The sequence below is a fragment of the Fibroporia radiculosa genome (assembly GCF_000313525.1).
Source record: "Fibroporia radiculosa TFFH 294 genomic supercontigs, scaffold3773, whole genome shotgun sequence".
NCBI lineage: Eukaryota > Fungi > Basidiomycota > Agaricomycetes > Polyporales > Fibroporiaceae > Fibroporia > Fibroporia radiculosa.
The window spans coordinates 220,966-237,155 of record NW_012133393.1 but is presented as its reverse complement, the minus strand read 5'-3'; the positions used below and the strand labels follow the sequence as shown (position 1 = coordinate 237,155).

At 52.3% G+C, this 16,190-nt stretch overlaps 4 protein-coding genes across 4 annotated transcripts; 1 reads left to right on the top strand and 3 right to left on the bottom strand.

The window, feature by feature from the left end:
* Positions 1 to 862: 862 nt before the first annotated feature.
* FIBRA_05133 (uncharacterized protein) lies at positions 863 to 1,113 on the bottom strand (the record flags this gene model as incomplete). Its single annotated transcript, XM_012326909.1, has 2 exons — positions 863 to 952; positions 1,015 to 1,113. The coding sequence occupies 2 exons, from the start codon at positions 1,111 to 1,113 to the stop codon at positions 863 to 865; spliced, it is 189 nt and encodes a 62-aa protein (XP_012182299.1).
* Positions 1,114 to 1,508: 395 nt separating this feature from the next.
* On the top strand, positions 1,509 to 3,150 carry FIBRA_05132 (uncharacterized protein; the record flags this gene model as incomplete). Its single annotated transcript, XM_012326908.1, has 2 exons — positions 1,509 to 2,401; positions 2,448 to 3,150. 2 exons carry the CDS (start codon positions 1,509 to 1,511, stop codon positions 3,148 to 3,150), a joined length of 1,596 nt encoding a protein of 531 aa, XP_012182298.1.
* Positions 3,151 to 5,248: 2,098 nt separating this feature from the next.
* FIBRA_05131 (uncharacterized protein) lies at positions 5,249 to 6,777 on the bottom strand (the record flags this gene model as incomplete). The annotated part of the gene is made up of 3 exons (XM_012326907.1): positions 5,249 to 5,726; positions 5,809 to 6,548; positions 6,613 to 6,777. 3 exons carry the CDS (start codon positions 6,775 to 6,777, stop codon positions 5,249 to 5,251), a joined length of 1,383 nt encoding a protein of 460 aa, XP_012182297.1.
* Positions 6,778 to 7,243: 466 nt separating this feature from the next.
* Positions 7,244 to 14,926, bottom strand: FIBRA_05130 (uncharacterized protein; the record flags this gene model as incomplete). The annotated part of the gene is made up of 12 exons (XM_012326906.1): positions 7,244 to 7,549; positions 7,604 to 7,757; positions 7,815 to 7,926; positions 7,978 to 8,103; positions 8,155 to 8,211; positions 8,263 to 8,397; positions 8,448 to 9,235; positions 9,299 to 9,963; positions 10,014 to 10,481; positions 10,539 to 11,340; positions 11,390 to 14,155; positions 14,592 to 14,926. The coding sequence occupies 12 exons, from the start codon at positions 14,924 to 14,926 to the stop codon at positions 7,244 to 7,246; spliced, it is 6,714 nt and encodes a 2,237-aa protein (XP_012182296.1).
* Positions 14,927 to 16,190: the final 1,264 nt, after the last annotated feature.

Sequence of the window (16,190 nt, the reverse complement as noted above, 5' to 3'; positions counted from 1 at the left end):
TTTCAACTCCTACAACACTAAAGGTGAGTCTCTAAGCGTGTTGTGATATCTCTCCTCTCCACCAACACCAAAATCTCAGTGGTGAGTGCTGTGTTCAGTCTCAATTCTTCTTGAAGCAGTAATCTTCTGTGACAGTGTGCATACTTACCAAGAGAGCAGAGCATACATGACAATATAAATACTGTCCATGTCAAGTTGTTGTAGATGCTATTGGAATGATGTTGATTGACTGTTGAAAGCTGCTCCTATGACCCAGTAAATGTGGCTGTGAACAGACAATCAGGAAGATTGGCCGACCGTCCATCATGATATTGGCGGCTACACAAGGGCTAGGTGCTGTAGTGGTGAGCGTGGAGGTGCGTTCGGAATCTCCGACTTACCGATGCGCAACACGATGCTTGTGCATAAAGGCAAGTGCCCAGTGAGAGATTGATCACGGCGGTTAGTGCAGATGGAATGGGAACATCAGAAACGCGCACTTCAAGAGTTTGCTGTACAAAGCTCACAACCTCGCCAATTGCGGCGAATGCTGGGTCGTCGAAAGGGCGGAGATAGGGCATAACCACCAAAGAGAGGTCTTCATCAAATGGGTCCGGCAGGGCGTCGAGCGGGGGTTCAGTGGTTTGTGGGATCTCTCGCTAGCTCCAGAGGACAGAAACCTGGCGATGTTGACTTCATCACGCGTATTACTCGTAGACCTTGTTGCAACGCGGAGGAAATCTTCTGTTCAACCAGCATCGATGACTTGTGGTAGTTCCAGTTGATCAGCATCCGACAACGAGTGTGTGCAGGAGCATGTGTACATTTAGCCTTATCGCGTCGACCTCACATGAAAAAGACCACTCATTCCAGTATCAACCCCTCAGCATGGCTGGCGGTTCTTCCAGAACATCTCGGCCAAATCAAGGCCGTAGAGCCCTTTGAGAGCACGAGCAACCTCGTTTGCGAGCTCCTGGAGAGTCTTTAGAGTTTTAGCATCATCTCCTTGGGGCGCTGAATACCTATATCTCTTACTCGCCACTGAAGATCAGTAAGTTCTTTCTCAACTTGTAGAGTCCTTCGTTCGAATCGAGCAAGGTCGTCCTGTTTGCTCTCCTCAAATCGAGCAAGCATTTTCTCAGCTTCTGCCTCGCCGTTGTCCTGTATGCCCCGATCAGCTCCAGCCTCAAAATTCCTCTCAGCCTCAGTATTTTGCCGCGTATTGTATGTAATCGCAGTGTCGTAGTCGGCTCTAAATACTCTTGAGCAGCGCCTCCAAGGGGGAAAATGAACGTGGACTGATCTGCTCGAACGCGATTGGGCTCCTGTGGCTGAGTTATCCAAAGGTGCAGAAATGGCTCGGACGTTGTAACGACTCGATCTTGAGAAACATTCCCTTTCTGCGATTCTCTTTACCCATGTCTACGAGGAGGTGCTGGAGGAATGCAAGTGTATGGTGAAGGTAAAATTGTCTAGAAATTTGGAATGACCCCTATGGACGGCCGGCGAGCAACGGTGGCAACCCAAAAATGGCACTAACTCGAGAGGAGCGCGCCTCTCAGTCTCAATCTACAGCTTGTCCACCGTCGCCGCTGCCGGCGACGCTCTTGTCTATGATGCCGTACGTTCCGCTCGTGGGCAGGCTCACTATCCGCGAATATACCGCCATCTTTGTTGGCTCCTTCGCCGTCGTTCTCGAGACTCTGCTCACCACCATCATCGCCTTCCTCCCCAAGTCGGTCATCAAATGGTTTTACAACCGCTCGCGCCCTATTTTTCACCTGTTTGTCGGGCCTCCGATTCCAAAGTCGCCAGAAAGGGATCTTGCTGAGCGCGTCCGCCGTGCGCCAGATTTTGATCACCTCTGCGACATATTTGGCTACACGTTCGAGGAACATGTTGTCATGACCAAGGACGGGTACCTGCTCGGTCTACACCGTCTGCCTTTCCGCCGCGGGGAGACACGCGAGGGCCGCGGACGGAGCACCGGGAAGCCCGTCGTATATCTACACCATGGCCTCCTCATGAACAGTGAAGTCTGGATCTGCCTCACCGACCCTCGCCGCAGCGTCGCCTTTGCCCTCGTCGAACGCGGTTTCGACGTCTGGCTTGGAAATAATCGGGGAAACAAGTACTCGCGCAAGAGCATTCACCATAACCCAAACGCCACTCGCTTCTGGGACTACAGCATCGACGATTTTGCCTGGCACGACATACCCGACTCGATCGAATATATCCTCCATGTCACCAAGGAAGAGAGTCTCAGCTACGTCGGATTTAGTCAAGGAACGGCTCAGGCGTTCGCCGCGCTCAGCATACACCCGCAGCTAAATGACAAGGTGAATGCCTTCATTGCCCTTGCTCCCGCCATGAGTCCCGCCGGGTTATCTGCACCTATTGTTGACGGCCTTATGAAAGCGTCGTAGGTTCTTTATTGTATGACGACGACATTCTCTGATTTCTAACAGCCCAACATTGCTCTTCCTCATTTTTGGGCGCAAAGCGATTCTCTCCTCCGTGCCCGCATGGACTTCGATGCTATACCCGCCTGTCTTTTGTGAGATCATCACACACTCGCTTCGCTTCCTTTTCTCCTGGAAGTCCGACAACATCTCGGCCCTCCAGAAACTTGCAGCCTACTCGCACCTCTACAGCTACGCCTCCGTGAAGAGCGTCGTCCACTGGTTCCAGATCATGCGAAACGCCAAGTTCCAGATGTACGACGACGCGGTCCAGCGCGTCATCCGCGTCCCCCGCACGGCGCACCGCCATCGTCCGAGCGGCGTCACCAGCTACGCTCCCGCGCGGTTCCCGACCCGCAACATCGTCTCGCCCATCGTCCTCCTTTACGGCGACCACGATTCGCTTGTCGACATCGACGTCATGCTCCGCGAGCTCCCCGCACACACCGTTGCGCGCTGTTTAGAGGGATACGAGCACCTCGACGTGCTCTGGGGCGAGAACATCCACCGCGATGTCATCCCGCACGTCCTCGAAGCACTGAGGGATCACTGCGTGCAGCCGACACGGGTCAGGTTGCTTCCCGAGGACATGTACCCGGTGCAAGAGGCCAAGATCAGGGTGCTTGTCAACGGCGTCGACACCGATTCTACTCCAAGTTCGGGGATGGAGACCGCTTCGGGCTATGCGAGTGGTCAGGATGAGAGTTAAGACCGTTGCAATTGTAGAGATTATTAATTGCTTGTATACCCTATGTCCGAAGACTGATATCTTACATATGTATGACCTCGGTGTCGTAATAGTGTTTGTTCGTACCCTGTATCCGCCATGCTTGACAGATTACATCTGACTAGTGGAGGCCTTACCACTAAATTATATGCGTCCGTGATACTCCGTGTGCCAGGGTTATTATCATTCGCAACGATTGAGTCGATAACAAGTGACGGACAATCGCTCTTGTCTCCCTGGCGCTATGGCTATGGGTTCAGTGTGTATATACAGATTTGCGAATACGAATCACATCGAATGCCTCAATCGCAGAACAGAGAGAAGAACAATTGCCAACAATGAGATCAATTCACTCAGCAAAAAGCTTAAAGCACATATAGAACACTTTTTGTAATACAGAGCATGAATAGGGTTAGGGTTAGGACAGTCCTGGGACAAAAATAATGGCCCGCCCAGCCCGAGGGCCGAAGCGGGACAGGAAAATATTGAGACGGTGCATGAGCCGGAGCCCATACAAACCGCAGACTCCCCCTGAGGACATGGTCGCCGTGCTATGAGAGGCCCCTACAGCCCACACTCCCGGTACGTGAAGGGGGATGTGCCATCAAGGTAAGTATGAGGAATTTAGACGGACAGTGCCTCCCTTTTGTACAGGGCGGACGTGCGCACGGACCAACGCTGCTGTTTGGCATCAACAGGGAGACAAACAAAGCGCAGCGCTGGCCTCAAGCGTAGGCTCTGCGAGAAGCTCTACATACTTTTCTCGCGTTCTTTTTTCTAATTTTAGGTTATACATATTCGTTTGATCCCTTGGTGCCCGACTCTGTGGTATGGGTATGTATATTTATTGAACATTGGCAGACAATACTTCCACAAGGACCCAAACAGCGGTCAAGGGGGACTGTCGGCCGCATATACCCACCTTAAGACTGTCGCCGTCCGAGTTGGAGATCCACAAAAACAAAAATACCGCAGCGACATCTGAGGGATGAACTGTTCCCACCACGCAGAACCTCCTAAATCTTCCTTTCAAATAGTATAGGACGCAAGTCTGACGGTCGGCTCAGCATAAACGAAGTGCGGAGGCACATCTGAACAAGGTCATAATATCGGCGTTGCACGACTTCCGAGGTGAGATGATGCCACCACTAGGCCCCAGGACGCATCCCAGACACAAGAGCTTAATCGATTGCAAATATTCAGGTATTGAAACCAATCACAAGTATATTGGGACTCACCTAACAGCTTGGAGTCTGGATTGGGGCTCAGGCATTATGCAATCCGAAAGCCACACTTGCTTAAGGTGTAGATTCAATTCAGCATACGCCTCCCACACGTTCACACCCAACTAACCGTCGTCAAAATTGTTCGTATCTCGTTCGTACTTGTCAATGTCGAAGTGAAAGCAGAAGGCACTGCCTACTCGTACTTACCCGTTGCAGACGACGTGAGTGAACATCTTGCGCATGGTTGAATGCGATGAGGACGTGAACCTCAAGTCCGAGCAATATAATCCGACGCAAAGGCTGAAGATGCGAGAGGATGGCGAAGTATAAATCCGTTAGGAGTTGGAGGTATTTTTTGCGGATCCACTGTGCTATAAAGCACTTCCGCTTGTGGCGCCGTCGAGCAGCTGTTTCGGATTGGGTTGCTTAGATAACGGAAAGCACTAAAGACCCTCCAGCTACTAGGCGGGCAGTTGTGTTCTCTTCAACCAGGAAGATGGCATGGAATCCCACGATGCCGAAGAAAAACAACTCCCCGTACTCATGCATTATATGCGTATCCGGTCATTCGAGTTTGCATACAGGAGTCACCTCGGACGCAAGCTAGACGTAGAACGATTTATTCAGATTATGAAGTAGTTCACAGGTATACCGAGACTCACCTAACATCTTGCCATTTGGGTTGGAGCGCGCCACACAATCGGAGCTACATTTGCTCAAAATGTATAACCGACTCAACAGAAGTTTCTCACAACGTGACACCCAATAAATGTCGTTCGGGAGTCTTACCACAAATATATAAGCCTTGAATGTCCAAGACAGCCGCAATCCACCGACAGCGACACAACGAACCATCAAGCCTTCCCCGCCACCTCTCCCTCTGCCTTCTCTAATGCCTCCCACCTTTTGAGTCTTTCTTCATACCACTCCCATACCGCCCTGCCAACCGCCTCCCCCCCAAACTCACCATCGTCCGGGAACCCGGGCGCCGCAGACTCCTCTGCATTAGTCTTGCGCCCTGTCCGCCCTTTCTCTGGCTCAGAACGCGCATCAGACATGAGAAGCGGCGGCACAGCGACCTGCACCACAGCACACTCGCGATAGAGCGCGCCGGGCTTAAGCACCTCCTCGAGCACGATCGTCGGCTCGACCGTCTTGTCCCCCGTCACGGAGTGTGCAGGGGGCGCAGCAGGCGACGGGTTGATCGTCGCATCGACATGTGCGAGGGCACGCTTAATCGGCGTGGGGAGGAACAGAGCATGCAGGACCGTCTGCGCTGCGGCAGTCGGCGACTTCATGAAGAGGGCGGAGAAGGGAAAGAGGAGGGCGTAGCTGGCATGTGTAGTGGTCGCATAAGCGTCGACAGAGAGTAATAGATCATGCGGGCACTCACAGGACCATACCCCAGACCGACCACCCATCGTCCGAGTCTCGCTCTGCACAAAGCAGCGGCGCAATGATATCCTTACGGCTGATGCCAGGGCACGCGGATACAGCAATGATATTCGAGGGATGCCCCACCTCCGCCTGTCCCGCCTCCTGCTCGCTCGGTGCAGGTGCAGACGCGCGGTTCGGCAGCGAGTCGAGAATCCGTTGTAGATGGCGCATGAGCACCGCTGTGCGTAGCGCGCGGAATCCCTCCGCGAGGAAAAGCGGAGTCGATGCTGTCGTGTCCGAACCGGCCTCAGACAAGTTCTTCGAGAACTTAGGTGCAGACGCCGCGTAGAACGGGTTCACGAGCGTGACGATGCGGATGTCGCGCTCGACAGGCTCGACTAGCAGCGCAGGCAGGAGCAGCGTGGCCATCAGAAAAGTCGCGAGCGACGCCCTCTCCCGCCGCTCTGCTCGCTCTTTCGCACCTTGCCGCCCGCCAAACAGCGTGCCTACGGGCTGGTACTCGTGTGCGAAGACGAGTGCATCGAGGCGCTGGTCGCCCCCTGTGAGAAAGCGCGTACAGAACTCCCGTATGGACGCCGTCCTGGCGAGGTCCGCGCACTCGGCAAAGATGTTCTCGTTGCCCGTGGTGCTCCGCAAGAGCGGGATGAGCAACGACGGGTACGGGTGGTCGAGCGGGTAAGGCGAGACGGCGATGATGTGTGCTCCGCGCGCAGCGAGGGCGGTCAGGAGCGTCAGCCCGAGCGGTGTGAATGCGCCCTACTGGACGGAGGACGGAGGACGTGAGGGTTACAATACTGCGGAGGGGAAGCGGGGAACGTACTGTGATCATGATGACTCGGGCGTGGAGATCTCGCTCCCGGTTGGTGGTGCGGCCTTGGGCGAATGCATAAGTCACCAGCAGGACTCCCGCAGATACAGCAATGTGAAGGTAGTATTTTGATGGGAAAAGAGAGGTCGCGGCGGTATAGACGACCTGTAGAACCATCCGGGCAGGGATTGGGCCTAACGAAAGGGTAAGGTCTGTCGGAGAGTAGGATTTATTCTACAAGTGTTGCCTATAACTGATAGGTGTCGTACTCGAGCTCTAGCTTGTCGTCGACGTCGTCGAGGAGAAAGGGAAAGCGAGGATATCACGTGGCAAGCGACACTTGGGAATAATTATAATAATAGACGCTCTGTCACTAACGGTCAAGCAACCGACAAGCAGCGCTCTGGTCGTCTTAAGCTTGCTAGTACTAATGACCGTACCTAATTAAACACGTAGCCTAGTCCGTGGTTTCTATCGTGAGGGTATATCAACATGTAAAATACTTTACTGTAACAGTACCGTAGCCATTGACTTCGGTGCAGCACCGCAGGAGCTGCAGGGAAAAGAATGTTGTCCATAAAAGAATGTGTCCTTGCATCAACAGCGTACAGCAGTAATGGGGGAAATGGGACAATTATTACAGTCACGAAGTCACAGAGAATGAGAGAGAGTGGGGGCTACCGAGATTGATGTCGAGCACGGGAGGGTCCGCAGAGACCTTGAGTAGGCTGTCGTCAGCGTTGGAAGATTTAGCATCGTTGTCATCTTCCACGTCTTCATCCTCATCTTCGTCGCCGACGAGAACATCCGATTCTACGTCTTCGTCCTCTTCAGGAATGGGTTCGTCTAGATAGCACTCGTCTTGCTCTGGTTCCTGCTCTCCGTCAAGGTCGGGCTCGACGTCGGCTTCCGCCTCTTGATCAATGTCGGTGTCGAAGATGCTATGGAACTAGAACAACCCGTGAGCCTGCATTGTATATTACGGGAGAACGGAAAGACCTACATGAGCGATAAGAAGCTTCGTAACCCGATGACCTGCGCTCATGTTGGCGAAAAACACACTGATATCGTTATTTGGTGAGCGGAGAAGGTTAGGACTGAACACCGTAGCCAGCGACTCTGCCGTCATCTGATTATTTTCCTCGTAGTCTGTAACTCTGCCATTGGTCCATTGTCAGTCGTCGAGATCGTAGGGTAAGAATTGTATCTCTCACTTCTCGAGATGCTCTACAATACGTTTCAGAAGATCGAAATTGGCACCAGGCAGGGCATGAACGACCTTCCGAATGCCGGACAGTCTTTCAGAGAGATCGGTACCATCGAGTGCTGTCCAATTATCGTGAGTCGTCAATCATACAGAAGAGCACATCCACGAACCAACAGCCTGCAGAATCTCGTTGTACGAGGACGCCGAGAAGATTCCTCCAGGTAGAACGCGGAACCAGGATTTGATGAGGTCACAGACAGCATGTATATCGGTATTAGAGGTGATAGGCCATTCTCCTGTTCCTGCATTCAGCCAAAACAATCCGATCAGAGTGACCCCCAGCGTACCTCGATTGAGTGCATCCTTGAATGCGTTGACTTCCGAATGGGCGCCTGCAATACGATCTGTAATCAATGGGTCAATGAACCTTAGGGCGAGGTATACATTGAACCTACAGATCCCAATCTCCGTCAGACCTCGGCTTTCGACCTCACAGATCAAACGCTCCAGTACTGTAGGGATCGCACCAGGTTGGACTTCGCCATTCTCCGCTTCGCGCTGGAGGAGAATGTCCAGCTCAACTCCGAACACTGCAGGTATGTCAGTATACAATACCCAATATTGATAGAACCACGCCGACCTGCTCTTGGATCTTCTGACGCTGCGACGGTCTGCCCTAAAAGATGATCAGAAAGTTGCATCTTGGAGTTCTGTCCGAGGTACGTCAGTCGACGCTTCGCAGTCACTTTTGAAACATGTTGAATCGTATCCATCCATTTCTTCATGTCAGGCTTGTTGATCGCCTGGAGAAGATAGTGTCCCCCATCCTCTGTATCCAACTGGAAGGTGAACGAGCGCTCAGTATTGACGAACTGCGCAACTCTGGCGTCCACGACGCTCAGAACGAGAGAGGGCTTGTGGTTAGGGATGAAGTCCAGCTCTGCAGGTGTACGCTTTGCGGGAGAAGAAAGGCTTTCCGACGAGAATGCGCTGGAGATGGGTCGCATGAATTGGAAGAACGCAGATGACATGCTCTTTTTGTTCCTATGCTGCTTCTGGGAAACTGGGACCTGCTTCCGAACGTTCATAGCCTTGTTCAGATATTCCTCTCGCTTGTCGTTGCGTAATTGCTCTTGCCTCTTCTCCCTGCTAAGTCGATCACGCAGATGGCGATCTCGTTTGATCTTCTCCTGTTGAAGCATGACTACAAGTTGGAATGGCCGATAGTTCTTTTTCGAGCCCAGAGGTCCGGCCTGCGTAGCTTCACGATATGCTTCCTCACGAATGCTCCGCAGATCAAATTGAAGAGCTGCTGACTCCTTTTCGATGCTATTCAGACGCTCATAATCGCGGCGATCTAGTTGACGGCGTCGAAGCCTACGGGTTGTATTGGAATTAGATGTGCTCGTAATCAATGTATGTAGAGATCTGAAGGCGGCGAATTCGTATGAGCAAGCAAAATAATCACCAAGAGCCCTTTACGCGGCTTACCTGCGTTTGTCGAAATTTACGAGGCCGGTACTTTCCGCGTTGGAAGACTCCAATACGTCTGGAGTGCTGATTATTTCTAGCATACGCTCGAAAATCCAGCCTACATCCACCGTTAACACCCCTCTGGAACTGATAGAACGTATCGCTGATCTGCTCAACAGGGACGTCAATGCTTCACAAGTTACACCACGAGCAATTGCAACATTCTGCCACGCGCGATAGTGAAGGCGACTTTCCACGCTCAGGACTGCTGACGTGACGATTGCTTCCACCGAAGATCGGACGCATGGACGTGACGCGAGGGATAGCGAAGTTGAGGTAGATTCTGCATTCCGCAGACGGCAAACCTCAATGGCACGAAGCATTAGTTCCATCCTGACCTGACGAGCATGAAGTCCAATCTTGGGCGCTACAAGCTTCGAGATCAACCACTTGCGCAAAATACCGAAGGTTCTAATACAACTTCGAATGGAGGGTGGCAGGAGACGATAGAGTGAATCCTGGGTGAGCTCTGAGATCATGCTCGACGGTTCAATCTGCACGATATAAGAGTTCATAGACTGGATCTCTACTTCGTCCGCGATGGAACTAGGCTCTCTTGGTAGGAACCAGCCAGTACGATCTGCGGACTGGACTTCCAGTAGATCTGCAATCACAAAGAGGTCCTGTATGGTATAATCAGAGAGTAGAGCTATTAGCGAGGGTAAGCATCTACCTCCTGGTTGACATTACGGAATGCCGCAGAAACCATAGCATCCATGTTCTTGACGAGTTCTTCGGCGTCGATCTCGTCGATATTTGGAATCTCGGAGCCAAAGTTCCGCTTTTCTGATCCTTCCAGAGTAGAGTCAGACGAAGCTGTCCTGCTAGGTCTTAAGGTTTGGGTGACGAAAGACGAGTATAATGCTGTCCTAATTTGATCAAGGGATGCTATAGCGCGGCGGCCAGACTCGTCATCTGCTGATATCATTTGCGTCAGATCGTGGTCTAGAGGTTGATTAAGGAAAGCGCGAAAGGAATTATAAAGCTGAAGATCATCTAGCACATCCTGCGCGCCACTGCCTCGAGTCATCCATTCAGTCATGGTATCCAGGACCTCTGATCGTAAGCGGACAACCCCATTAATGGCAGCAAGCGATGGCGAGGGAGTCAGACGGGCACTCAGATACCGTTTGCGCAAAAACTAGATGGGAAAGATGTTACAAATGATGCCCGTAATGATGGTACGAAACATACGGACCTCAAACAAAATTTGTGGGGTCATGAAGCTTCTATATCCATTCCACCAGACGTTCGAGAAGTCGTCCATGTCGACTTTGACTTCTCTCGTCTTAGTATCTGTGAGGGGCATCTCTCCATTGTCGTCCGATACCGCGACAGATACGCCTTGAAGGCCGTGAACGAGGACGTCAACTAGGCGGTCCAGAGTGCCTGCCTGGACAACTACTCGGAGAGGCTTGTCGGAACTCACTTCGGGGCCTACAAGACTGGTCCTCTGAGAAAGTGAGGGGAGCGAATTGCGGCGGAGTGCGCTTGGCTTGCGATCAAGACCATGAGAAGTGCCTGGAGAAACGCGGATAGACGGGTTGCGATTGAGGGGCTTTTCCGACGACGTCGACTCTGCTACCGCACTAGGCGGTCGAGATGGTGCTCTAGACGGAGGGCGAGACGATGTTGAGCCCTCTGCAAGCGGCTGGACCAGAAGAAGAAGTTCCCCATCGTACACAGGAAGCATGGTTCCGCCAAGATCGATGGCATTTACTCTTGGCTTCTGCGTTCTCATAGTGCTAGTCCCCCCAGCGTTCGCCCAGACTTCTCGCATATTCTGTAAGTCTTGCACATTTACACTAGCGCTACTCTCGAGACGACCACGCGATATCAGATCCCTATTGATAAACGCTACTGTGGGTAGAGGTTCGGGGAAGAGCACAGCAGTGAGCGTCTGGGACGGTTGCTGGGCGGGACGAGTCCAATAGAAAGGTTCAAACAAGCCTTTTCGTCGTGGTTCCGCAGCGAGAGACAAAGACATGAACTGGTCGATTCTAAGACAGACATAAGAGGTCATATCACAGCGAAGTAGTCGAGACTCACCGAACAAACTTCGAAGCCATAGCACTGATACTTTCGCCGTCTCTGGACCGCCGCCAGACTGCCGCCAGAGATTCAACGCCATCTAAATCTCCTTGGTGGTTTGGGACCGCCCGTCCCATGCAGAGGGAGAACGTAGTGCGGAGCGCCTCGAACTTCTGGCGAGCGATTGAAAGCGGACCGACTTTCCACTCCTCTCCGTCGTTGCATCGTGCTTGCTCCAGAACTGTCCTGATCTTGTATTGTGCTTCACCTGCCCAAGGAATGCTGACTGATACGCTCTGTTGGAAACTATCGCCCTTCTCATTAAGCTGAATCCACGACTGAACAACAGAGATGGCATCCGAATCTACACGGCTCCAGACCTTCTCTAATCGCGCGATGGGCCTAGAACACAAAGCGGAAAATATCGCCCGCCAGGAGCATTCGTCACCCGTGCGTCGACAAACTTCTCCAACTCTTGCCCAAGCAGAAATGACCTCAGAGCGAGTATGCGTGCGAGAAGTAGGAGCATGTCGAGTGTCGGATAAGTGCGAGGATGCGGCCGGTGCTGCACTGTGGATACCAGACTCGGGAACTAACACTTGGAACAGTATCATCTTGGTGAGCCAATGGGGATCTTCATCGTTTCCAAGGAAATGACTCAATCCAGTGGGCGGACTATCCACGGAGGACTCGGACTCAGGTTCGTCGGCATTTTGCGCGCCATTCAGCCCGAAACACAGCTCCGCCGTGAAATCGCTAGGAACTTGGCTGAGTGCCCTGAGGTGGAAGACCGACAGGCTTCGAGCGAGTAGCTGCGTGTCTAGTCGAACGAGAACGTCACGCGTCAGGCCATCTCTATCCAATGTACTGCGGAATTCTGAGAAAGAGGAACTTGGCTGGGGCCGTTGAGTGAGATGTGCCAAAGACGGCGACTCGCCTAGCGCTTCGACGATAGACATCATTTTGCTAGTGGCATCTGGTCGCGGGGAGAAAGCGTCAAGATCTGGAGAGAAGTCAGACTGACCCGCAGACGTCGAGTCGAGTTGGGGACTCGGCGTATACAAGGCCTGCATTGAAGAGGTTTGTGAAAGACCTGCAAGTCGCGAAGCCACTTCGTAATCCGCAGGGAAGTCTGGAATGGTCTCCATACGCCACGCCTCCCAAGAGTCGCGATTCAAAGCGTTGCCGTGATAGTTGAGATATTGACTCGCAAGCAAACGTACTCTCCCGCTCTCCTCCACTCTCATGGCTTCAGTAGCCCCGCTGATCAGATAGGCACAGCATCGAGTGAATTCCCCCTCGAATTTCCCCCGGCCAACCAAAACCGGTAAACTGAGCAGCACTGTGGACGCGAAATCCCACCAGCCCGGATCATAGCGTGATGGAGGCGTTTCTGCGGCTATCCCTTCGATCTGAGCAGGCGTGCTGGATCTGTCGGTACCTGGAACACCTGCCTGTCTTTCAGGAACACAACTCGTGGTGTCCGATGTCGGTGGAGATGAGTGTGCGAAAGTCGTCGCAAAGACCATTTCATGGACGAGGGCCTCGAACGTGCCTTGCTCGACACCAGTACTGCCTGTTAACAATGCAGGATGGGTATCTCTGCCCCAATATGCTCTTCGTCTCCGCATGTCATCCCTTCCCTTTCCTCCTCTCCCAGCCTGGGTCTCATTCATCTCGTCGCCTAACAAATCGCTCACATCTCCGTCTATGAGTCCCTCTTCCTCGAGGACTGTTATCAGCTCCGTAGGGAACAGGTCCTTCACGGCGGCACTTCGATCGCTCGGAGGTTTATAGAAGTAAAGTTTGGATCCCTTCAACACCAGTTTGTACGGTTTCCATCCCTTCGACAGTGTCGACACACTACCACCATGCATATACGAGTGTGTTGCGCGAATGTTCATCGCGACAGGAGAGAAGTCTATGAGTCGGTTGGCGAAACCGGAATGATACACAACCTGAGACGTCCGCTTCTCGTTCTTTGAATCCTGTTCAGGCTCAGGTTCGACAATCCTGGGAGGAGTAAGAGCAATGGGAGATGGAGGTTGACCCATGGCTTCAGCCATCGTCGCAGCAACTGGAGACATAGCCTTACTGCCTCCACCGCTACCGAGCTTCAACGGGAAAGGTGAGCGAGAAGAGCCATATCCTCCGCTCGTTCCTGAAGGTTTCTTCTCTTTCTCCTTTTCCATTTGACGATCAGAGGAGCCAGACCCCTTTCGCTTCGGGCTAGGTGGTGGCTGAAGATTCAGCTTCGGGGAAGAAAGCTTCGAAGCCAGTCGCGGCGTGAAGGAATGTGAGCGCGAGTGAACATGGGAGCTAGTGTTCGAGACAACAGGCGTAAGAGCAGTCCCTGAAGGGTTGGCAGCAGGCGGGGAAAGTTGGATGCTGAGTTGTTGGGACGGGGAAGGAGACAGAGACTCTGTCTCGGGTTGAGATATGACGGGGAAGGGGATAGTCTTCTGCATGGATAGTACAGGTCCGGACGGAAACTGCGTATTGGCCATACTGCCAATGCTGCCTCCGTGGTTATTCCTGTAATGATCAATCTTGTCATGAAAGGTCGTATCAATAGGCGTCAGAACAGGAGATGAGATTTGGGAAGAGAGTTTGCCGAGGTCATCAGCAGACTTGGACCACGGTTTTCGGGAAATACTGCGTAAATCGCCAAGTCCTCTGGAAAATACAGGCTGTGATGGCGATGAAGGCGTCCGAGAAGAATGGACTCTGATGTGGTCATCAGCGGCAATCGAATTGCTAGCGAGCGACAAGTCTAGTACGGATCTGTAGATCAAACGTTGAGTTAACATCCGCGCACAGAAACCATTATCGCCAAAAGTTGTTCAAAACAGAGCTGCCGTGTCTTGAACGTGCAAGCCAGAATGAACCATATGTAACTGCACTACGAAATACGCGCTTGTGCAGCGGATATTTTGAATAACAAATTAAATCAATGTACGAACGATAACACAATACATTCTTGGATGGAGATGAACCATTTTCCCGTATACCCAAGTTATCAATGGTGACGACTCGTAATAGTGAGTGCACACACGTCAGTGTTGCACAAGCAGCTCAACAGCATTCCTAAACGCCAACACAGCATACACCAGTGTACGCTTAACCAACCCGAAAAACAGACGAATGCGGCGCGACGAACAGTCGAAGTGACGCGACAGAACCTCTCAACACGATAAAAGAGTCTAGGAAACAAACTCACCTGCTGCCTGCATGCACACTCTTATCCGGCAATAGACCCAAGTTCTCCAAGATCGGGCGAGGGTCCGTGGGATGAGATATCTTGGGCTTGCGGCCGATTGAGCTGGTGCTGGCCCTTGGCTCATTCGAGCTTATTGAAGTCCTGCTTGTGTTAGCAGAGTTCGAGCGGTTGAACCATTTCGTGGGTTTTGAGAGGAACTGTGTGAAGCTACCAGAAGGCGAGACGGAACGAGGAGAGTGCGAGCCTGGGGGGGATGTACTGGTACCAGCACCTGGAAACGTCACGTCGGGAGGACTGAGAGTATTTGCAGGTGGACCACCACGGCGACGAGCCATGTCACTGCTGGAGAGGAAAGAATGTGCGAATGAAAAGAAAGTGGTGGGATGTTTATGGGGCGGAACGGTATTGTTTTATGATAGATTCACACTGTCTTCTCGGCAGTGTTGATAACTCGGTATCTTGATAAAGGTCACCTGGAAACCAACCTTTGACCAGCCTGCTTCAGAGTCGACGAGAGCAAAAGAAATCCACGAAGGAGTCGCGGCGAGATGAGCCCGGAACCACGGGCTCGTCTCTGCACTAGCAGCCAGATTTAGCGATGAAGACACACCGATCCTAATGAGGAAGGTGTAGTATTGACCCGCGTCCATCACCCGCCGCCTGCACTGCGTAGCACCAGTTGTACAGCAACAGTTCTATTCTGTTCACGCAAATAATGTCTATCACATATGACAGAGTGCTCTACACGAAAAATCCAGCAGATCTTTTCTTTTGTAAATATTGCGCGCTATTAATGGAGGAAAATCACCAGGGGGTTTATTTTTGTACCTAGACATGGAGAAATGTTCAGTAATGACTCTCACACTCAGCTTCAAATTGGAAACTCTTGAATTCGAACTGTATTCTGCAAGGATTCCTTAGATCCTCGGACCGGCTTGAATGGCGCCGTCACGTGACACTAGTCGATTGTTTGCTTTTGTATACGCCTTCAATGTAACGGACTTAGTTACACAGTAATTAACTTTTCCCCAGCCGCAGGGTGGTCTTAGAGTTAGACATCCCCGCATCTCTTCGCAAGCCCCTCGTACTTCATTCCTTGACTCCTGCCTACATCCTATACGCGCGCTGAAGCGGCCTGTATGGTTCTAGTTTACTGGAATGTCATCCCACGACCCCGATGCCTCTTCACAAGAAAGAACGAACCTGAACACTTTGCCTTACGACCTCCTGCTCAACATTGCGCAAAGTCTCGATCTTAGAGACATATATGCCCTGCAGCTGGTAAGCTTTTGACACACCTCATCCGAAAATGGCTGACTACGGCGCTCAGACATGTAGGCCCTTGCGCGACTTTGCAATCACCAGGCCTGTCTTCCGTAACCTGGCAGTCGGGCTCCTTCGAAGGTGTCGCGCACTTCCCTTGCCCGGCTTCCAACGCTTGTCAGAGCTTACTACCGATCAGCTTGTCGACGCTGTGACCAAAGCGACTCGTCTTGAGACATCCTGGCTCACTCGCGATCCCCGGCCGTCACAGTCATCGCCTTACATCGACAGATTGGGCGCTGTTGGCGAGCTTGATGATGCGCAGGCAAGGAGCTG